This window comes from Elgaria multicarinata, chromosome 14 (genome assembly GCF_023053635.1).
Source record: "Elgaria multicarinata webbii isolate HBS135686 ecotype San Diego chromosome 14, rElgMul1.1.pri, whole genome shotgun sequence".
Lineage (NCBI taxonomy): Eukaryota > Metazoa > Chordata > Lepidosauria > Squamata > Anguidae > Elgaria > Elgaria multicarinata.
The window spans coordinates 10812117-10835838 of NC_086184.1; the positions used below are offsets into that span (position 1 = coordinate 10812117).

The 23722-nt window shown below is 41.5% G+C and overlaps 1 protein-coding gene across 3 annotated transcripts in view; it reads right to left on the minus strand.

The window, feature by feature from the left end:
* Positions 1 to 721: 721 nt before the first annotated feature.
* ADCY7 (adenylate cyclase 7) overlaps positions 722 to 23722 on the minus strand; it is a 100342-nt gene continuing 77341 nt past the window's right edge. For 2 of the 3 annotated variants that reach the window (XM_063141106.1, XM_063141105.1), the window contains 16 exons: positions 23452 to 23495; positions 22038 to 22118; positions 20393 to 20474; positions 18992 to 19089; positions 18140 to 18224; positions 15954 to 16091; positions 14709 to 14756; positions 12418 to 12480; positions 11596 to 11768; positions 10920 to 11001; positions 8134 to 8292; positions 7050 to 7196; positions 6356 to 6463; positions 6099 to 6213; positions 4833 to 4957; positions 722 to 4365 (listed from right to left, as the gene is read on the minus strand). In XM_063141106.1, the coding sequence (XP_062997176.1) occupies positions 4228 to 4365; positions 4833 to 4957; positions 6099 to 6213; positions 6356 to 6463; positions 7050 to 7196; positions 8134 to 8292; positions 10920 to 11001; positions 11596 to 11768; positions 12418 to 12480; positions 14709 to 14756; positions 15954 to 16091; positions 18140 to 18224; positions 18992 to 19089; positions 20393 to 20474; positions 22038 to 22118; positions 23452 to 23495 (1686 nt within the window). In that variant the 3' untranslated portion in view covers positions 722 to 4227. Of the gene's footprint in view, positions 4366 to 4832; positions 4958 to 6098; positions 6214 to 6355; positions 6464 to 7049; positions 7197 to 8133; positions 8293 to 10919; positions 11002 to 11595; positions 11769 to 12417; positions 12481 to 14708; positions 14757 to 15953; positions 16092 to 18139; positions 18225 to 18991; positions 19090 to 20392; positions 20475 to 22037; positions 22119 to 22553; positions 22608 to 23451; positions 23496 to 23722 lie in introns of all 3 variants that reach the window. The other variant, XM_063141107.1, reaches the window with a different exon arrangement.

Here is a 23722-nt window from a genome sequence, read left to right on the forward strand (position 1 = left end):
AATAAGTCTAGAATGAAGCACCTTTCTTTGTTTATGTTCATTTGTGTATCAATTTTCCTTACATCAGAAGTTGCCTCCAATTTTACAGGATTCCTTGAGCTATACAGGACTGAGGGAGAAGAAAATGTTGAAATCAACCTTAAGAATTGTGTGTTTCCAGGAAATTACATGACTAAGCTATGAAAGCTCATGACTTAAAGCTATGAAAGCCATTGGAAATGGCAGCATTGAGGGAGATATTTTAACTTGAAATTGAGAGCTGAACACACACACATGGTCATGAAGTAGACGTTTGCATGGGTATAAATGAGTAATCACAGAGCAAGTGTTTACCCCACCTCAGGTACAATGCTTTGTCAACAGAATTGGTTCACATATTCAGCTGCAAACCATCAAATAATGTACACAGGGTCATCCATAGCCCTGGGTAGGTGGCAGCTTTCAGGATACATTTGGACACAAATTGATAACTGCTTACCTTTTACTAGCAAAGGCAGTGCCATTTAGATGCTGACCTCATGTAGTAAAATGTTTCAACCTGGCATTTAGTTCATCTGCTATCTCCTTTGTCGATTGCATTTAAGGTAAGAAGGAAGGTGTTTTCATTGTCTCGGTCTTTCAAAGTAACAGCTTAGGGCAAACTAACCATGTAAGTAAATATGAGACCTATTTTTCATAAAATAAGGATTTTCAATGATATAAAATAATATCAGGCAACAGAAACATCCTAAATTTTTAATCTAGGAAACTCAAAAGTTAAAATGGGTAGTAATGTAGCTTAGGCAAATTACGTTTGAATTGCAGTATAATGCAAATAGAAAACTATTAAAAACATGAATGCTTTAATTTCATACTTTTAAGTTTCTGTTGTTATACAACTTTTGATAGCCAAACATAGCAAATAGCTGCAAATGTTAAACACAGAGGACCCTCTGAATTAAAGCATTCTAACTTCTGTATTTTATTTTAAAAACCAGACATGTAACAAATCCACAATAAAATAAGAATTGAAAGCAATATTGTATAATTCACATTAACTTGCAGCTATTACAAAAAGTCAATTGCATATGCTTCCTTTTAATACTACCCAGGACTATCCTACCTTGGCACTTTCCAGTGTGACTTACTCTAGTTAACTAAGACTTTCCAAAAGTCCTAAATCTACAGTAGGCCCTCACTACAAGAGATTTGTTCCTGTCATGAAACATAGGCACTTCAGCCTCCACATAAGTTAATTACACAGTAATTATAATGAACACAACAGGGGTGTATCCAGGGCAAAGCATGTTGAAAAAACACTCCACTCTGAAAACTTAAAAATATACTAGTCACAGTCCTCAAAGTCTTGAGATTGGTTCCATAATCTTCCCTTGGATTTCAGTGAAATTACTCTAGAAGTATATACTGAAAGGTATTCTACAAAGTCTTATGCAAATGTATCCAGTGAAAATTTAATCACACAAAAAAAACAAAATTTCAAAAAGTTTCATAGTAATTATCCTTCAGTTTATAAAATAGTTAACTGTGTTCATCAACACAAGTCACTGGTGCTTCAGATAAAGTCTTAGGCTGTAATCCTATACACACTTACTTGGAAGTAATCCTCACTGCTCCAGTGGGACCTACTTCTGAGTAAACCTGAACAGGATTGCACTGCTAAGCTTTTTAAATGGGGCACATAAGAGACAGTTATTTCTGTTGTTCACAATGTAAACAATTTATGGCCTTTTCTTTTTCACCGGTAAGACTTCGTGGGTGTTGCTGGTTCCCTTGAGACAGAGGTGTCAGACAGAAGTAGTTTACATAGGAGAAAAATTCAAGATTATAGCCTCCTGCCAGTACATTTAATTTGCAGGTACAGTGACTTGGATCCAAAGAATCTTGAGCTAGTATTGTTCTGCAAAAGCCTCCTCAAGAATTCATGCAATGCTAGAATGGGTAGGTTCCAGTTCTTTCCTTCTGCTCATGCAAGTGGTTGCACAAAATGATCACCATCTTTAGATTTAGCCTCACTTCTTTTGTACAACACTAGTGAGAAGAATCAAACAAGCCCCTTTGGATCCAATTCCATATAATTTAAGCAGACTAAATAAGTTATGCCTGTAAAGATACCAACTTTACAAGGAACTCCTCTCTTCCAATAATAATTTTATCTGACACCGCTTTTCCATGGTGGCTAGAGCTCACACACTGTTATGAGATAGCATTCCAAAACAGAAATCTGAAACACATCACATTTCTCCTTAACCTAGTAAATTACCTAGTCAAGTTACTATGCTGGTAGTAAACTTTGGAGTTGCCCTATATTTTTTCAGCTTATAATAAAAGATAATAAAACAAATACAAAAACATAAAACTTACTGAATAACTTAAACAACAACAGGAGGATTAATAATAAGCAAGTTCCCCCCCCTCCGAAAAAAAAGGTTCTAATCAGACTTGCAGCAGAAGCCTATGGGATATCTATGCTTTAAAATATGAGAAATACTGGTAATCTATCAAAAGAAAAATGCTATAGCAAAAGCATGGGCAGCTCCAGGTCAAATTTGGCTCACAGCAGACTTTGTATTTGGTTCCATTCTCTTGGTTCACTTCTATCTATTGTAATCCTACATGAAAAGGGGTGGCATTTTACCAATGATGAAATCCAGCAATACAATAGTTTGGAAGGGAAGACTTCACTTAATGTACAAAAGCTTGTAGACTAGTTGCCAGTGGGATTCCAATGAAGTGCTATCAATGTGCATGGTGTAAAGAGTAACAAAAAATGAGAGAGAGACCTCTAATCCTAGACATTTACAATCGGAGTGATGGTGGCTTCTGTTGGGCGGCTGCACAACACAGTGAGCCTGTTAAGACAACATGCTAAGCCATAGTTAGGTTGCTGACCCTTTTGCACCAAATGGTTAATGAGCATGTTTAAACTGTGGTTATGTAGCTATCATGGTTAGGAATGATTCACACGACGCGCTAAGCCATACTGTTTAGCTCAAAACACTGAACCACTGTGGTTTAGCGTGTCATCTGAACAGGGTCATTTTGGGATCATGCATCTGTTCTTCTGCCCAGCACAGAGAGAATTTCCATGGCAGTGGTGGAGCTGTAGTGGAAGCTAGCCATAATGTATATCAGCAGGGTGCCCAAACACGGCTAGCCCTGAAAAAGAATCAGAATTGCCACATGAATGCTGCTGTTACACACACTGCTGTGGGACACTGAATAGCTGATCAATTAAATGGCATTCTGTGAAGAGCAAAGCCATTCCAGCTCAAACAGAAGGAAAACAAGAAAAAGACACTTCGGTGTTTCCACCCAAAGTAGAAGCACAAAGCCACCTGTGTTTGCTCTCAAGCCTGGCTAACAAACCCCAGAAAAATAAACGTGCATGGATTGGACAAGCTTCCCCCTTCCATCATTTCTCTCTGCTCTAGTAAGCATGGCATAAACTTAACATTGGGCAGGTATGAAATATCGGGTTAAGGTTTAGCAGTAGGACAGAAACACCCACAAGAAAGGGACACTTTTGTGGACTAGATTCTGTAAAGAATACTGGCAGTGCAACATTTCCTGGCATTGAAAAGAGGTTCCATGGCAGAGGTCTGGCACAAAGTTAGTGCATGTGGTGGGAGCTTGGCTCCTTGGTCAAGTACATGCTTTGTGTGCAGATAGTCCCAAATTCAACCTCTGGCATTTCCAGTTTTAAAAGATCTCAGGTCACAGGACTTCAATCCTATTGTCTTCAATCAAGTAGAGACTACTTTGCGCTAAAGGAAGTTCTATATCCATACAGTTCAGACCTTTTCTTCTATACGACAAGTGCAATACTGTTACTGGATCTGACGAAGGATGAAGCAGCAGAATATTTTAACGCGGCAATTAGTTCAACTGTGAATCCGCAGAAGACATGCAGGAAAATCATTTCATGTCCCATGTCCCTTCAGCAAGGAAAGGAGAGAATAATCCATGGCAGCAATCATCAGCAAACAGGGACAGGCACAGCTGTAAACATCTTTCGAGAGCTTTCTGTTCTCCTCTTTTGAGATGCAAAGTAGTACCACCTGTAGGTAAGTCCATGCGCATTCAGAAAAGCTCCTTTACACAAGGAGGCAAAGTTTTCAGACTTCACAGAAGGGAAGTTGGGTGTTTTTGATTTTTTTTAAAAAAACCCAACTCAAATCCAGCAAGACATACTTTTCAACCAAACTTCTCAGCAGCTTCTTGTTCAAGTCAAAGCGCTTGGGATTTGGCTGTATCAGTGCACACAAAGTAGGTCATCAATTCTCCCTTTCCCTTGACATTAATAAGTCCTCGGCATTCACAGGCATATCCCAGGCCCTCCAGTATTTTGCATGTCTCTTCTGTAACCTGCACGCCAAAGACAGAAGTTGAGAAACCATTCAAAATTTGCAACGAGTATTTTGTGTTTTCAGTTTCGTACCCTGCGTCTCAGCCATAGCTCCTAAAACAGCTGATGAAATAAAATAATTTACAAACATGATACAGCCAACTAAAACATTTCTCCATCGAAACGAGGTCAAGCATAAATAGCAAGGAGGAACTATAAAATTTTGGAGAAGTTCTTGGGAGCCATATTCCAGTGGTGGACAGGAAGGGCCAAAATACCAGCATTTATCCCAAAGCTCTTACTTAAGAGAGGCATTTCAACTTTTCAGAACTGGGGGAAAAGCTCACAGCAGCCAGGAAACCACCAACTATTGCCAGTCGTGGCAAAGGGGTGTGGTCATCTAGGCAGGCCAGATTTTGCCTGCGGAGCTGAGGTTCTACACCCCCCATACTAGAGGGACACTTCAAATGTTTTTGTGGTTTTTTACCTGGATTTTCCCAAGCTCTCCAGTACTCTCCATCCTGCTGGCAACATTGACAGTGTTGCCCCAGATATCATACTGGGGTTTACGAGCACCAATCACACCAGCTATCACAGGCCCATAGTTTATGCCTACATGGACAAGAAAGTGAGGAAAGACTAAGTATTGCTTTGAACATTTGTGGCTGGTTGCAAAGGAGGAGGATGCATAAAACAGAACAGTTCGTCTAACAGCCCCATCTATTCACAGGTCCATCTGTTTCCCTCCAAGAGCTTGGAGTTCCCCCTTCTTACTGATTCTCTAAATCCCGGGGAAATTCTAGGCTCTTGGCTCAAAACACAACCTATTTCCTACCATGAAGGACTGGTCCATGAACCACCAAGAGAGCTTTGGCTATTGTGTGGTATAAAAATGCAATAAATAAATAAATGGATAGTTAGTCATGGTAGTGATACAGAAACTCCATGTCTACAGGCAGCAGGCCACTGAACTTAGAAGAGGGCAAATGCCTTTAGCCCATAAGGGGTAACACCCTACCCCACCCTGGATTGCATACCAGTGGTGGGAAGAACTAGCTCAAATATTATCTCTCTTCTTAACACACACACACACACACCCTCTTGTCACCCATTGTTCTCTCTCTCTCCCTGTCCATTCTCTTACTTCCTAGCTGCATCCCTTCCTCCACCCTCCTAGCCATAAGGCTTTGGTAAGATTCCCCCCACTAATGCCTTAATGCCACAGCAGTAGAAGGAGATGAAAGGTGGGGACAGGAGCTGTCACCAGGCTTAGGGAAAGGAGCTTAGCCTGTTTCTCCAGCTGCAGCTAGCCTCCAAAAAGCACACACACATCAACTAAGCTTTCATTGATACTCATGGAAGTTTTTTTTTAAAAAAAAACACACATCTATCTGCTATGCAGAGAGCGTAGGGTAGAGTGAGATGCCTTGGACCAAATGGGACGGCCCCAGAGGTCATGTCCGTTCACACAGGCCACTGGCTTCCCATCCCTGCTTTATGCCCTGTTTGTGCACTTCCTAGGTCTTTGGCAAGATGGTTACCACTACAAGGAATCTCAGGGTAGTGTACATAAGAACAAATATGATATAACAATAGCATTACAAAAAAAAAACACGTGTCTAGCATAAAAGCTATACGCCCAATCAACCAACTGAAAAGGAAAAAAATTAAATGCTTGGGCAAAAAGGAATGCATTTATTTGGTGCAGAAATGAACGGTAAAATAAACCTTTGTGGGGGAATAACAAACTTACCAACTCGGAGGCGGAAGCTGTTGAACGAATGTCTGTTGATGCCATCAAGTTTAGTCATCAAGGCCATTGCAAATTCCACCATGATGCCAATTTGAGCATGTTGCCTTTCCTGGTCCTAAACAATATTTGGGGATGAGCATGTTAAGAAGACCTTTGCATTGCCACTAGATAAATACAAATATCTTCGCATTGTGTCCCAGGAAACGTCAGCAGAAACCTAGGCTTATGTCTCTACGTAAGTATCAACATTGACTTACTAGATTATTCTCTTGACCTGGTGTAACACAGAGTCCTGACGCTGCCATGTATGTGCTCCCAATAGTTTTGATTTTTTCAACACCACTGAACTTAGGTTTTAGCAGCAGCTGTTTGGAAAAAGGAGAAAATAACATTCAGAGCTTGTGGATACTGTATAATGTTATCAGAGGCCAGATTTTCCAGCGGAATACGCTAACACAGGGAAAGAAGCCCACTGGGCACTCAAATAGGGCTGATTCTCACACTACATTTTGTGTTTTGTATAGATACCAAGTACAAAACACAAAGATTTGCTAGTTTTAAGATCCAATACTTGTTTTGTATTCTTTCCCAGCATGTCAACTCAACACGTTTTGACACTGGATGGCGAAGATTTCAAAATGAGGTGGTTGTAGAATTAAGTGCAGTGTGTCATCCTGCTAGAGCTGGTGTGGTCAACCTTGTTGGACTGCAACTCCCATTATCCCTCACCATTGTCTATCCTGGCAATGGATGATGGGAGTTAGAGTCCAACAACATCTGGTGGGCCACCTGTTTGTATTATCTGTTTAAGCCCACAGGCTTACAACCTAAAAAGACACAACACACAATGAAAAAGCAGGGCTGATGGAGTAGCCCTTCTTCCCCGCATCTCTGAGGGGGGCAGTGTGGAGCAAGGGGGCACTGCACACGCCAACGGTGACCCAGAAATACCTCATCAAAATCAGCGATGATCTCGTTGAGGAGCCGGAGGCACTCCAGCCCTTCCTTGTTGACATCACATTCTGTGTAGAACACCTTGAAGTCGGGTACTGAGGCAAACATGACACAGACACAGTCATAGGACTGATGGTACCAATCCTGTGGGAAATGCAAGAATACTCTCACAATATCACTGCTCCCAACTGACACTTTCACCTTAACATGTACCCCTCCCCATGCAATGAAAGTGCCTATACAGGTAGAACAATTTGGATAGTTAAGCCACATTGGGAGAGTGCATTAGTCAGAAATCTCGAATTGTGCCCCGGGTGGCGATGACCTCTTGGCAATTTGGACCTGCAACAAAAGGATATTCCATCCCATTCCCCTCCTACTAGTTTTCTGTCTTCTCCCCGTCCAACACACAACTTTCTGTGACCACTGAGTATTCTCAGGTGCTATTTCACTCCAAAGGATGCTACTGCCCTCATGTCCTAGTTGTGGGTTTCCCAGACAGACAGCTGGTTGGCCACTGTGTGAGCAGAACACTGGATTAGATAGAACTTCGGTCTGATTCAGCATAGTTCTTATGTTCAGACCTCATTGAGCTGTTTTGGTTTCCCCACCATCACCCTAGCTATTTGTTTTCCCCCCTAAATATTTTTGAAAACCATGGGGTTTCCTCTAAGCCTGCCAATGATTCTGCTACTTGTGAATGGATGGTGATCTGACTCCATGAGGATCCACACTCTGATAATGGGCCTGTTCAGAGAACTCGCTATGCCATGGTTAGGGCCACTAAACCTTTTCCAGCAAGTGTTTAGTAAGCATGGTTAAACCATGGTTATGTATGATTAAGAAAAACATTAAACCCTAAGCCATCCTGGTTAGCTCACAAGACTTAACCACCATAGCTTAGCATGTTGTCTGAACAGGGACACTTACTTTGCTGTTGATATTTAGGATTCTACAGTGCTCTCTCCACACTGTTTCCCAGTGGACAGGGTTGAAGAACAGCCTCTCTTAAAGATCATCAGGTGTGGGAACACCTTCAGCCAAACAAATGCAGCATAATATTAATGTCATTCTTCCATACCTCATTTAATTTGTTGTCCCCAATAAAATGGGCAGCAACATGAGCCGGAAGAACGTTTTCCAAGAGCAGCCTGTTCACATTCTCCATGGTTTCGAATGATTCGCGTTCTTTTTCAAATTTATTCTTTTGCAGGCAATCCAGCCGGCAGTAATAGTCTATCTGCAAAGGAGTAATAAAATACTTCTATACTATAGTCAACAAACAAGGCGTTTTCCACGTTGCTGCTGTAAAATATTAACAGATATGGAGGAGGAGGAAGATGGACTTATTAACTGAAGGTCTTTACAACACATAGTACCTTCCAACACAGCCTGCATAATTAAATATCCCTATGTAAAAACTTATGTAGTAAAGACCACAGAAGAAAAAGATTTATGAGGACATGTCTAGTTTCAACAATAAAAGGGAACTAACTCTTTCAATCAAACATTTTCTAGAAAACTCAACAAGAAGCAGTATTTGAGCAATTCAGTTATGAAACACATATGCACACAACCTTTATGTACGTATTTTATTGTATTTTCCTTAAGAGAACTTGATTTCCAGAATTTCTGTGTTATTTTATGATTTTGCCTCCTCATGACCAGCTGTGACTTGGCAAAATATCATCACTTTTACAGTCATTCTCCTGATGGGCTGCAATGAACATTCAAAATGTGTTTGGATTTGATCATTGCTCTGTTATAGGAACAAACCCTTTGTTCCTTTGAGGTGTGTTGCACTAAACTATACGATTCCAGGTTGGTCACCGGTACACCTAGGGGTGACCACATTACACCAACATTAAAATCACTCCACTGGCTGCCGATTAGTTTCCGGGCAAAGTACAAAGTGTTGGTCATTACCTTTAAAGCCCTAAATGGTTTGGGTCCAGGTTACCTGCGGGATCGCCTTCTACCATATAGTCCGCCCCGCATACTCAAGTCCTCTGGGGTGAACAGTCAGCTAAAACTAGGCTGACATCAGTTTCCCAGAGGACCTTTTCTTCTGTCGCCCCCAGATTGTGGAATGGCCTGCCGGAGGAGATTCGTGAAATTAACTCTATGTGTGAATTTAAGGCAGCTTTAAAGACTAGCCTTTTCCGGCAGGCCTATCCAGATCAATGTTAAATCATGAATTTTTAAGATGTATTGATTCCTGTTCTAATGTTGTTCCCCGCCTCGATCCAAAGGGAGAGGCGGGTAAGAAATAAATTTATTATTATTATTATTATTATTATTATTATTATTATTATCATCATCATCATCATCTTCATGAGGAAAAAACTTTGAACCTTATAAAATGGGACCACTACATTAATCCTTCAGGGTATCCAAGGTTCCCACAACTGTCCTTGTGGAAGGTCCACATTTTCCCCATATACATTATGCATACAAGGACACATACAAACAAATCCCAGGGCTTCCATACACAGACAGTGTTCATTAGAGTCTAATCCACTCCCACGACCCTCATTTCTATTTTAAACTGCACTTAATTATTTATCCCAAATCACTGCACTGTGTTTCCCGGATTGCCTCGGCAGTCATTAGACATCATCACCGTTATTATTAACAGCCTAGCAAACTCTAGCTATTCGCATGCAAGTGGGGCTTTACGTCGTCGTTGGCATATGGGTAACAAAGTGCCCCTGGTATTCATGGAACTCCAAATGCCATAGACAAGTAAGGCCTGCTCTGCACAGATGGGAGGGAGGGGAGATGGTCAAATCCAAAGGCAGTAGAGATGACTGTAGCACCTCATTTTGCATTTGGGGGGGAACTGGATGCCATTTTTAATCCTCCCCTTCTGAAATATTGCTGGCAATTAAAAAATAAATAAGTAAAACTAGCACACCAGGGGGAAGAGTTCAACTCCAACTTGCTCCCTACTTGCAGGGAGATTTTTTCCCCCATAGGGAAATATTAGAAGCCATGTTCCCCCACCTGCAGTCTGAAATGACACCATTTATTCTACCACTATGGGATTCTGCCCCCTCTTTTCTTCTGGGTGGCTCAGTTCAGACAATACATTTCTCAATGGTAGTTTTAGAACTCCACGGTGGAGTTTTTACACCACTGCTGAGAAACATATTGTCGGGGGGGGGGGACTCCACGCAATGGTAGAGGGTTTTTTTGGTTTTTTTTGTTTTTAAGTAAGCACTCCATGCAGAATACCAACACTGTGCAGAGGAGAATTTCTGCACAACTGTTGTGTTGCATGTTGTGTGGCAGACTCCATGGAGTTTTCCATTGGATTGAGTTGACTTTTCCCACTGGCTACCAAGTTCTCTGGCAAGAGTGGCGAAAGGAGGGAGTGCCACTCTGGGAGAGCTGCCGGGACTGTTTTGTTTTTTCCAGCAATGGCTGCTGGGATACCATCAGGAGGACCAGGGGAAGAGAGAGGGCAGAGGAATTGTCAATCAAACGTAGCAATGGATTTCACTCCACTCCATGGTAGCCCAAAGTCACACAACAGTGGAGTTAGAACATGTTGTGTGTGGGGAGTACCCCCTAAAAACTCAACCGTTGAGTGGAGTTTTCACACTGCGTTGACTAATGTGTTGACTGAACTGAGCCGGTGAGTAGTCTAGGCCTTTAGTGATACATAGATGAGGCTTTGGATCACTGTCTCTTGTCTCAGTGTTTTAATATATGAAGCCTATGAAAAGAATGCTGGGGAAATGACTGGGGAAAATATTTTCTACCCACATATCACAGTACAAAAAAATAAATAAACTGAAGACATCGAGTAAAGAACTGTTCAGAAAATGTTGGACAACCCAGGAACAGCACTGAGATCCATACCTGTTTTGACAGTAGAACCAGCGTTATGTAAAACACAGCCAGGTATAAATTTGTCATTATTGTTGGATCTTTCATAAAAAAACTAAAACAAAAATAGAACATAGGGGGATAAGTCATTTGGAATTGTATGTAAAATATGCATGCTTAATGTTTAAAAACACTCCCCGAAGATATAAAGTTCCAAGCGGTATGGAGCTACTAGCACTTCCAACTCCCAAAAAAGTGTAGCTAGTCTCCCTTTTCTTCCTTAATGGATATTTTTGTGGAAAGGGGGGGAAAAGATGGAGCAAGTGGTAGGAAAATGTAGGAGGGGTACAGGTTGAAGGCCATGAAGTCTGCATTCTCCATAACATTCTGTCAATGAGGCAGGACAATTGCACAACAACAGCCTCATCTGGAAGCATCCTAGCACAACCGTTGTCCACACAATCCCTATTATCACAATATTTTCAGTGGCAAAAAGGTTGGCTAGTGTAGCTTTAAAATGTCACTATGCTCCATCCAGAATAATTTTATTCTGTTCCCAATGCCCTCCCTCCCAACACACATTTTCTCTTCTTGTCTTGCTTTTTTTTTTTAAAAAAAAGGATCGCTTTGTAACACTGCAGTTTACAATTACAGTAAATTTAACGTCAGATTACAGATTGCGTTACTGTTGGGAAACGAGATATGGTACCTTGTGTTGGAGTTGCGGATGGTGCTGTGGCTGGCGCTCAAAGTCTGATTGGTATTAAACACGATGAAATACCCAACGAGGGCTCCTGACAAAAGCATAAGCTTGAATTCAAAGCTCATCTGAAGGAACACGGAGCATGCAATAAAACCCAAGAGGCAGCAGTAGGTATAATACTGGAAGAGAAGAGTTTAAGCAAGGTTCAACAAACGTCTTTGAGACAATGTATGAACTGATGTGGTTTTTATTATAATTAAATGCATAACAATATGTGGTATGCAACCAGGATGATCAGGGGTCTGGAAACAAAGCCCTATGAAGAGAGACTGAAAGAACTGGGCATGTTTAGCCTGGAGAAGAGAAGATTGAGGGGAGACTTGATGGCACTCTTCAAGGACTTGAAAGGTTGTCACACAGAGGAGGGCCAGGATCTCTTCTCGATCCTCCCAGAGTGCGGGACACGGAATAATGGGCTCAAGTTAAAGGAAGCCAGATTCCAGCTGGACATCAGGAAAAACTTCCTGACTGTTAGAGCAGTGCGACAATGGAATCAGTTACCTAGGGAGGTTGTGGGCTCTCCCACACTAGAGGCCTTCAAGAGGCAGCTGGACAAGCATCTGTCGGGGATGCTTTAGGGTGGATTCCTGCATTGAGTAGGGGGTTGGACTCGATGGCCTTGTAGGCCCCTTCCAACTCTGCTATTCTATGATTCTATATGGGGAGAATCAGTAAGCCCCATTACAAGCCCCAGTGCATTTTGTACATGCATGGAGGACGGGATCGCTAAACTCATATTCTTATAGCTTGGCATCCAACTTTACTCACCGAGTAGGTCATAGCCTCATGACTCAATACATCGCCACTTCCAGAAGAATTGTCCCCCGCCATCTGTTTTTGGGGAAAACAAAGATTTCTTTAGATGACTAGGCCCCATCAATACACAATCAACAGTATTATTATTATTATTATTTATTTATATAGCACCTGCTGTTTGGCTAAGACAGGAAGGCAGAACCTGAGGTCTGCAAGCCAAAGTCAGACCTCCGGGTTCCCAGATGGCCATGCCTCCTTTCCCTGGCCCCAACCCTTTTTCCCCTGGACTGCCGATTGTTCAGTGATTTCCCAGCTTTTGCGGGTTTTTCCCGCCATTCTAAGAGGTCGAAATCCCTCTCTGTTACTGGCAGTCAGAGCTTTAAGATAAAATAGGCTGGTATTGTTGGTATTCTGGCCATGTCCCATTTTATTCATTTATTTATTTATTAAATTTATATACCGCCCCATAGCCGAAGCTCTCTGGGCAGTTTACAAAAGTTAAAACAGTGAACATTAAAAAAGCATACAAATTTAAAACCATCAAAAATATAAAAACAGTGTAAAACAGATCCATTTTAAACAACGACAGTTCTGGGGTCCATTAAAAAAAAAACTTAGCATATGTTGTTAAATGCCTGAGAGAAGAGAAAGGTCTTGACTTGGCGCCAAAAAGATAACAATGCTGGTGCCAGGCGGGCCTCATTGGGGAGATCATTCCATAATTGGGGGGGGGCACCACAGAAAAGACCCTCTCCCTTGTTGCCATCCTCTGAGCTTCCCTCGGAGTAGGCACTCGGAGGAGGACCTTAGATGTTGAGCGCAGTGTACGGGTAGGTTCTTGTCGGGAGAGGCGTTCCATCAGGTATTGTGGTCCCAAGCCATGTAAGGCTTTATAGGTTAAAACCAGCACCTTGAATTGGACCCGGGAATGTATAGGCAGCCAATGCAAGCAGGCCAGAATCGGTGTTATATGTTCGAACCTTCTGGTTCCAGTTATCAATCTGGCCGCTGCATTTTGCACAAGCTGCAGCTTCCAAACGGTCTTCAAAGGCTGCCCTACGTGTCTTCAGCCCCGCCCACCACTAGGAAGCAGCATCAAGAGCTTCTCCAAAGTTGGATTTGGATCTTGGATTAAAAGAGGTTCAACACCCCTGAGCTGAGGTAAAGGCAAATCAGAAGTTACTTGAATGCTAAACATCTTTCACAGAGTAGGACAACCACGTGTCTCGATCATGAGGTGAGTCCAAGGCCTATTTCAACTAATCATTTCATTGGTCTCAGATCCTCTATTCGTAACATGGGGATAAATAGCACCGTTGTAGGGATCTACTGAGATGAATATGAAACACTTTGACCATTTAGGAAGAGTATCATGCAAGTACTAATGTTCTTCTAAACAGACAGAAATGCTCCCTACTAGAGATGGGAAGGCCCAGAAAAACCCTATAAATTTTCGGGGGTGGATTGGTTTCGAGACACAGGTTTTCCGCCATTTTCCCCCAAACACTGTTTTTGGTCTTCTCTGAAAAATTGGAAAAATAAAACAGTTTTGGATTATGAAATATTTTATTTTAGAATTTAAGACAAGGCGTTTATATATTGTTACACCCAGCCTTTACTCCCCTCAAATAATTTCTAAAAACCATGTAATAAGACTTTTATAGAAAGACTTCTTAAAATTACTGATCCAATGTATCTTTTACTGATAGATATTTTGGGATATTTATTTATTTTATTTATTACATTTTTATACCGCCCAATAGCCAAAGCTCTCTGGGCGGTTCACAAAAATTAAAACCATAATAAAACAACCAACAGGTTAAAAGCACAAATTTCAAGTCATGCTGAGTTTCCCAACATGTGGATAGAGTCGCCATATCATAATATGGAAGAAAATATACATTCTTGACAATTTGGGGTCATTCATACGTCACTGGCGTGCACATTGCCATGTATTCCAGAGAAAACGGGAAGAGAGGAATGTCAGGATCTGCCTCTAGTGGGGAGCTGAGAGTTTTATCTTCTTTCAAACTTTGATTAATCCTTTAAAAGTGTGGTCAAAGTTCATTCAGGGGCTGTTATCCCATGATAAACAATTTTTAAAACAAGCAATTTGCAGGTAATGGCATGCCTGTTATAGAGAAAGGAGATAAAAAACCTAGACAGCTGGGGTGAAGTTAGTACACCTAATAATCAAAACATTATGTAGTATTTTCAGAAGAGATAAGATCCTGAAAGCCTGCCAGCTTCTGCTATTAAACCAAAGCTAGTAACATAGCAAACAAAAGTGGTTCTTTACTCACCGGGGTGGTAAATGGTGCAGTTCGGTTTCCACTGGGCTGTTTCGTGGGCTAATTAAAATATTAAAAGCTAGTTAAGCGATTGAGACTCAAATATATAACTGTATTACAAAGAGCAATGTCTAGGAGTCTTAGCTTTAAAAAGCAAAGTGGGGAGAAGAAACTGAGAAATTCAGGGAAATTGAAAGAAAAACATAAAATATTTTATAAAGCAAGGGTTACAGATCCAATTCACATTGCTGCTCGATTACTCACACCAACACGCACAACTGCTGCGGCTGTTGATGTGTGTTGGCAAGGAGCTGGTACAAGACCACAAGTGAGTAAGCAGCTGTTGCTGCCTGTGGGTTGACCAACCACCGTTCCTGCTCCTCCCATGATTTGGCGAACAGCAGTGGTTGCTCATTGGTTTGAGATGATTTGAGGCAGGGTCCAAATTAACTGAAGAATTTATTCTCAATGATTTGGATGAGAAAATAATTGATTGGCTTTGCCTCCTGTGAAATTAAAATAAACCCTAGTAATTATTTCAAAATTTCCATATATAGGTATAAATTAGCATGTGCAGATGTTATGCGGATTTGTGTCCTATGGCCCTTTTAAGAACATAAGAAAAGGTCTAGCTGGATCAGATCAAGGATTGAGCTAGTCCAGCATTCTGTTCACACAGTGGCCAACCGGCTTTTGATGGGAGACTCACAAGCAGGACATGAGTGCAACAGCACCCTCCCACCCATCTACCGCAGCAACTGGTGTACATAAGCTTAATGCCTCTGATACTGGAGGTAGAATAAAGCCATCAGGACTAGTAACCATCAATAGCCTTCTCCTCTAGGAATTTGTCTATCTTCCTTTAAATACCATCCAAATTGATGGCCATCGCTACATCTTGTGGTCATGAATTCCATAGTTTAAATATGTGCTGTGTGAAGAAGACTGAGCTGACATTGTGAACAAGGTTTGTGGGTGAAGACTAAACCACTCAGTGCTTCCCAGAAGTAAAGGGTTAGCACAGTCCATTAGTAGGGAAGCAAAGATTCTGCTATATACAATAAGTCTTCAACCCTAAAGCCCCTTATGCCCCACTGAACATAAGAGCCCTGCTGGATCAGACCAAGGGTCGATCTAGTTCACCATTCTGTTCACATAGTGGCCAACCAGCTGTTGACCTGGGATCCACAGCCAGGACATGGGCGTGCAACACCCGTGGCGTGCACTCCCTATTAAGTGACTGAGGGAAGGAATTACCAAGTTAAAAACAGCTACAATCAACAGAGAGCCTATAGCAATAGTGGCTAGTGGGAGCCTCGCAGCCGGCATCGTCTCCACTTTCTGAGAAAGGGTGCGAAGATAGCGCGCTGGAGGCCATCTCTTCGAACAACATTTCTGCAAACAAAAGACAGAAGCATCAGCAAGATGTGTAAACACACATTCACCATTTTATAATCTTTCCTACAACTACACTATGGCAATATATATTTGACATTTTTAAGAGGTTATTTATGGGCGATGACCCTTTGCACACAATTCTCAAAACGCAGAGATTTCCCCCCAATCCTTTTCTCCCTCCATAGCAGCCCCCCATAACACCCCACACATTGCTTATTGGCAAATAATAATTATTTGCTATATGGCTCGGGTCCAGGTTATTTGAAAGAACGTATTCTCCCTTATGAGCCTGCCCGTGCTTTAAGATCTTCTGGAGAAGCCCTTCTTTCAGTCCCACCATCTTCACAGGCACGCTTGGTGGGAACATAGGAGAGGGCCTTCTCGGTGGCTGCTCCGGTGCTCTGGAACTCTCTTCCCGGGGAAGCTAGGCTGGCTTCCTCCTTGATGGGCTTTCGGAAGCAGGTTAAAACTTTTTTGTTCCAGCAGGCCTTTGGAGAATAATCTGGCCCTCCAACTATGTTAATGTCTTATAATTTTGTTGTGTATTTTAAATGTTTATGGTTTTGTTTCCCCCCCCACTCCATGTATATTTTAAACTTTGTAAGGCCACCTTGAGGCCCAGCATTGGGCAAAAGGCAGGATACAAATAAAAATAATAACAACAACAACAACAACAACAACAACAACATGAGTGTCTTGGATAGCACACTGTCATCCTCATTGCAAGACTAGTGGGAAGGCATATCCTCCTAGCCACAATGCATCACACAGGTGGGGTTCATATGTGGGAGGAGGTCAGTTGCAGGACACCTGCTCTCCATGCAGGAAGTCCCACATTCAATCCTCAGCAACTCCAGTCAAAAGCATGCTGGGCCTTGTAGTACTGGAACAGACATCTTTCTGCCCAAGACAACAGAGAGAGCTGCTGCCAATTAGTGTGGACAGTACTGGGCTAGTTGAACGTGAAATCTGACTTAGGATAAGAAAGCTGCGTGTGTCTAATGCATCAAGTGTCACCTAGCAGTCGCCATTCCATCAGCCTGCCTGAACTGTTTCTACTCCAGCTGGTCATTACAAGATCTGTAACCCCCTGGGACTTGTCGCCTGAGTTTTCTTTTTTCCTCTTCCCTTTTCCCTTTTGTGTCACGTGTAAGTCTGAGGGGAGGGTCTGGTCTCTCTTGTTGTTGTTTTAATTGATCTGTAAAATCAATTAATTGATTTTAATTGATTCTTTGAGCCTTTTTGGCTGAAGAATGCTTTAAATAAATAAATAAATAAATGGGCAGTATCCAATGGTGTCATTCCACAAGCTCAAAGAGTGCTAGCGGAGCTCCCTGGAAACTTTCTGTTGTGCAAGCGGTTGCCCATTACATTTGCACAACCATTACACTTGCACAAGCTGTTCAAGGAATTGCACAAGAGATATGCGCCACGGGTTGCACAAACATAATGCACAATCACTTGAGCAATTGCACTTGCACAAATGTAACTATAGTTGGATTCTCCTCTTGCACATGGTTCAGAACCTAGTTTCCGCTCGTGCAAAGTCACTGGCGCTAATGGAATGACACAGTTGGATAATGCCCAATAATTATAACGTTGAGAAGACAATCCAAACAACCATGACATTCGTTTTATGAGCCCAGGGGAGCTTTAATCCTTTTTTGTCTAGAGCAGCAGCCCATCCGTGTTGCATTTTCTGTCACACTTGGGAAACGGGTTCAAAAACAATTTAAAACAGATCCTGCCCCAAAACATATTGCAATGAAAGAAGACAAAAATTCCACTAGGCTAGTGCAAGCTTGATGCATGAGGTGAAGCAGCATTTTGGATCTGGCCCAATGTCACAAACAGAAATAGTACATGGTGTATTTACATGTCTGATCAATACTACATTTATACCATTCTATACATTTTAATAATATATTTATGTCTATGGGTTTAAATCCATATAAACTGGAAGTAAATGTTTCCTATCTAACAATATACATCTTTTCAAAGGCGTCAGCTATTTTGGGCCCTTTTTTCTTTTCTTTTTTACTCACCCAACAGTCATCAGCAAAACACACACATAAAATAAGCCCCATTACGATAGCTGCAACACCAAACGAAATTCCAAATTGTGGTGTTCTGAAAAAGAGGAACGGGTGGGAAGGAGAGGCTGGAAACATTGTTCATGATTCAGTGAATTCTCAAGGAAAACATAATCCCTTTCATTGTCAAGCTGCTTGCAACTTACTTTCAAAGTTAATTTAGCAGCATTTTTTTCAGACCCTGAACTGTTATATTCTCTCCTATGCTCTATTTAAAAATTATATTAACTTGCTATTAGCAAGGCTGGTGGCTCAAGATACCAGAGGTTATAATATCCTATTTGTGAAAAGATTTGAGGCAAATTTTGTCTACTGTGTGTCCAGCCACGTACAAATCTTTCTGTTCCTTTACGTTATCTAGAGCAGGAACAACCAGCTGCCGGCCCGCAAGCTGAATTTAGACAATCTGTGGGGCAGGGGAGATGGGGCTCAGTGGATTTTAATTTATGCTACTTCGGAAGTCAATCTGGGTATAAAAGTAATAAAAAAAATGAAGCCATTATATATGGCCCCCAATCAATTTTCATCAAGGTCTCGTGAAGCCTTTACCAAATATTCTCATTCGTAAAGGGAAGTTTTTCAGAAGTTGTGAGAGAGAACTATTTTCACGCTGCACAGTTACATACTTCTGTCTTTGGGCTAGTCTATGCAAACAGAATCAAGTGGTGAAGCTTTTTCTGAACATTTGAATATGCAAAGCCAGGTTGAAGTGGTACAAGTCCAGAAAAAAAAATCATTACCAGCAGAATCTCCTGTTTGTATTAGTACATAACAAATTTTAAAAGAAGAAAGACACACACTTACTTTGCCATGATGAGTATCTGTACCAGAAACATACACAGCAACACAATGCTGGCGCAAGCAAAATAACCCCTTAGTTTGGGGATAGGGATTGTGCGATACTGGGGAAAAACACACACAAAAACAAAGACCTTAGCACAGGTCACACCATTTTACTTGCTCACTAGCTTCTTGGGTGAATTATACCATTGTACATATTAAGATTGTTTTACACATAGGGCCTGTGGTTAGTGAGCATGTTTTAAACCATGGTTATGGAGCCATCATAGTTAGGAATGGGTCACACAACACGCTAAGCCATAATGTTTAGCTCAAAACACTTAACCATCATGGTTTAGCATGTTGTCTGAATAGGGCCATAGGGAACCCAATCACACAGTTTCTTTGCTCTAGCCCACAAAAGAAGATATGACCGCTAGAAATATATACTAGCGGCTAAAATATATTTTAAGAATGTAGATTTTGGTCAACAAAATGAAACCATCATCTATTTGCACCAATCAAATTCAATAGGTACATGGAGAGAGCCATATGGAACCTGCCTGCCATAGAGCTGTTAAAGATGAGGAGCTGATCAGAAAAAAAGAGGTGGCAACCGTAATTTAGCACCACAAAGATCTCTGAATACATAAGGATTCAAAGCCTGACTTTTAAGAGATAAGCATTCAAAGCCCTGGGCCTAGTGGATAAATCTGGCAATTTACGTTTTTCCCACATTTAAATTTTTTTAAATCTCAAATGCTTTTGGTCTCGAGAATGAAGAGATTTGTAAATTTTGGCAAATTCTTATAAAAAGGAACGGAAACTAAATTCTCACCCAACTATTGTTGGGATCAAGTTAAAAAAACTTCCCAGCATCAGTTACTGGTGGAACTCAACCTTTCAAAGTATGGGGGGGGGGGGAGAGACAGAGCAATATTACTTGAAGCTGAAAGCAAGGGGCAAGAAGGTGATGCTGCTACTTGCTGCAAGCAAACATTAAATTGCTTCTCCGTGGCCCTGATATAGACTGAATGCAAAGAAGATTCTGTCTTAGTGAGGCTGAGTTGAACTGAATACCATCTCCCAGTCCCCAACGTTCCACAAACAGGAAAAGTCACAAGGATTCATATTACGTTTAGATCGGTTAGCTGTTCTTTCAAATTCCATGCTTATAGGCTTCATTTAGGGAGGGGCGTAGCTCAGTGATAAAAACACCCACTTTGCATGCAGAATGTCCCAGGTTCAATCCGTGGCTTGTCCAGATAAAGCTAGCTAAAACCCTGGAAGAACCTCTGCCGGTTAGTGTCAATAATACTGGGCTACATCAACCAACACTTTGACTCAGCTTCCTATATTCTATGTAGCTTTGGGGGAAAAATCTTCTAAAAATATTCCAGCAAGATTTATTCCTCTCTTACTAACCTCTTTTTCCAGTCCCATTTCTACGAAACACAGCAGAAACCCACATAGTCCTCGGAAGTCATCTTTTTCGCCACACCACGGCCTGCATAAGAGAAGAAAAGTATTAGGAGGGAAAGCACGCTCATAAGAGGGAAATAAAATAGTGTAAGCTAATGGCTTAGAGCAGAAAGGTGAACAGAAAGTAGATCCCTAGATGTAGGATTATTAACAGAGACCCATCTCTCTCTCTCTCTCTCTCTCTCTCTCTCTCTCTCTCTCTCTCTCTCTTGTATTACAACTTCCAAGAAGATTGGAAGTTGTAATACAAAACATACAAAGGGGAACAAATTTGGGGAAGGCTGTTCTAAAGCACCAAGTGTGAAATCCTCAATCTGCTTTATGGTTTTTTAACCACTGTTATTATTATTGTTGCTAATGTTATTGTATAACAGTATACATAACTTATTAATTAACCTTTGTTCTACACCACCCTGAAATCCAAACTAGATAAAGGGTGGTATATAAATGTTTAAATAAACAAAAGCTAATATTATTCAGAGTTTACATAGTAGATTTTGAATATATTGTTAGGATTATCTACTATTAGCCACAGGGATGGCTGTTCCAGGGAAATTGGCCCTTTGGGGGCTTGCTGGATTTCCCCGTAGCCCCCGGCTCAGCTTGCATTTGCGAGCCACAAAATCCGGGAACTTTCACAGGCTTCCCCCCCTCTTAAAATTGCTATTTGTGCAAGTTGCAGCCACAATTTACATTTAGGCAGATTGCGACCCAAATCTGCACAACTTATGTAAATTACGGCCCCAACTTGCATAAATGCTGCTTTTGAGAGAGAGAAAACTGCCCCCAAACTCATGAGCTGACTCAACTTGACACAGAGTGAGTTGGGCTAGCTCACGAGTAAGCAAGCCAGAGTCCAGGGGACCAAGCTGCTGAAAGCTCAGCGAACTTAACCCCCACCACCGGCATCTCTATCACGCAAGACATTAAACAGGAAGCAGCCATGCCGTCCATTTTACTGCATGGACCTGAAGATAAGACTCTTACCCAGCTGATTCAGAAAGTGTTCTTAAGGGCCTGCAGCACTAAACCTCCTAATTAATAACTATGTCAGAGAAGATCTTTCTCAATTTCCTGTTTTCTCAAACTCAGTTCTAGTTCTGTTTCTCCGCCCCCTTTCTTCCCTCCTCCTTTTTTCTTCCTAAAAGCCAACTGGAGATTTCATCTTTGAATTGTGGCATTACACAGCTGCTAGCTGTGTTTTCAACATAGTTCTATTCATTTTTCTTTTTTGGACTATGATTCCAAAAAGCTGAAATTTATGCTAATGTGCAGGCCTTCCGAGGCTTAGCTCCAGAACTTATTTTCCATGTTATGGTTCACTTCTAGAACATGGGCATCATCAGCAGAGAGGAGCAACTATATTCACTCATCAATGAAAGAAAGAAATCACAGTCAGCCTTCCAGCCCAGCCCACCCTCCAGACACACACACTTGAAATGAAGGAGTGGAGTTTCTAAGCAAGCTTGCACCTTTGCATTATCGAGAATAAGCCTGGAGAACTACTCTTCTCTTCCTCCTCCTCCCCCCTCCCTCCTGCAGATAATGTAAACTCTCCTAAAAGCAGGAAGACAAGTGATGTTATTACTTGGCTGAACTGAGGCCCTCAATGGTTGATGTCATTTTCTCGTTAATGTCTTCTTCCATCCTTCCTTTTTGAGAGGTATTTCTAGGAGCAGACAGAAAAACAATATGACCAAAATGAAGCATTCCTCAAAAGGCAGGAGAAGAAAGGATACACCACGCAACTATTACATAACAATAAATTCCATTCCCAACATGCAAAAGCTGAAAATATGCCGAAGCAATCCACACTGCGACGTTTTGTTGATGGCTTCACTTGTATAGACAAATTCCAAAACATAACACAGTTAAAAAACTACACACCGAAATTAACAACACATGTTCATGGAAAACCAAACAACGAAGAACAGGATAAGCAGGGACAACTAATGTTATATTTTCATCCAACAGAAAAAATAATAGTTTATTTGGAGGAAGGGGAAAAAGAAGGAAAAAGATATGAACAAGGAAATATCCAGTTGTTTGATGGTGCATAGATAGAAAACACAGACAGAAATACAAGGAGAAAAGAAGAACTCACTTATAGTTTACAATCGAAGGAGGACATAACTGTTCTTGTCTATATCCATCCAAGCTAACACATACACAGGGAAAGAGGAGAGAAGCATTTGATGTCATGCTGCAGCAGCTCTAGTGCATTAATTAGTAGCAATCAAATTAATCACCCATGACAGGACTATAGTACTCTATCTTCAGCGGTATGCCAAACTAAAAGACAATCTACTTGGCATCTGTCCATTTCTCACCCAGCCCTAATCTTTCAGTCCGCTTCCCCAGTCATTCCTGGATTTTGAGCTTCTGAGTCAAAAGTTGTTGTGGTTACTAAATGCAGAACTTTAGATCCAGCACTGTCCAGGGTGGGAATCTGCAGGAGGCCGGGGGTGGGTGGGGGGATTTTCAGCCTTGACACTCCCCCCTCCACACATACACACTGTAAGCTGCAGTCCAGAAATGTTTGTTTCTTAATTTCAAAAACTGGACGTTTGCAAGCTAAATTTGATCCTTTTAGTTCTCCATAGCAAATTATAAAAACAAATTGTAACAAAAAACCCTTCTGCCAGCAAATATGGCAGGGGAGCAGGAAGCCGCAGGGGCTTCGCCGGATAGTGGCAGGGGGCATGTATTAGCCACCCCTTTTCTTTCTCTGCTCAACCCTGCTCTTTTGTCACATGACTTGTGCAGAGTTAAACTCATACTTCTGCGGCCTACCTCTGATCAGGAGCCTAGCTGGGAGGAGAAAGAGACTGGGTGGGGAGCAAATGGGTTTAAGCGCTACGTTTTTCACCTGCTTTTCTGCTGCCACTTGGTTCATTTCTGCTGCCCCTTGTTGATTGCAAATCAAAAGGCAGGGCATATATAATAAATAAATACAACGAAACAGAACCTCAAGTGCATGATAATAACAGTGTGCAACTTGCCTCTCTGAAGTCCTCTGACGACTTGCTAGTTGCAAAGCTATCTCCTGAGTAAGAGGGGAAAAAATTGAGAGGAAATGGTTTTCCCCCCTTAAACGTGTAAACACAATAACTATAAACCCAACCCATCATGACTAGTAGCAATCAATCACCTTATCAGGACAAATAAAAGGAAGTCCTTCTTCACACACAACATCGTTAAATTATGGAACTCACTACCACAAGATGTAGTGAAGGTCACCAATTTAGATGCCTTTAAAAGGGGATTGGATAA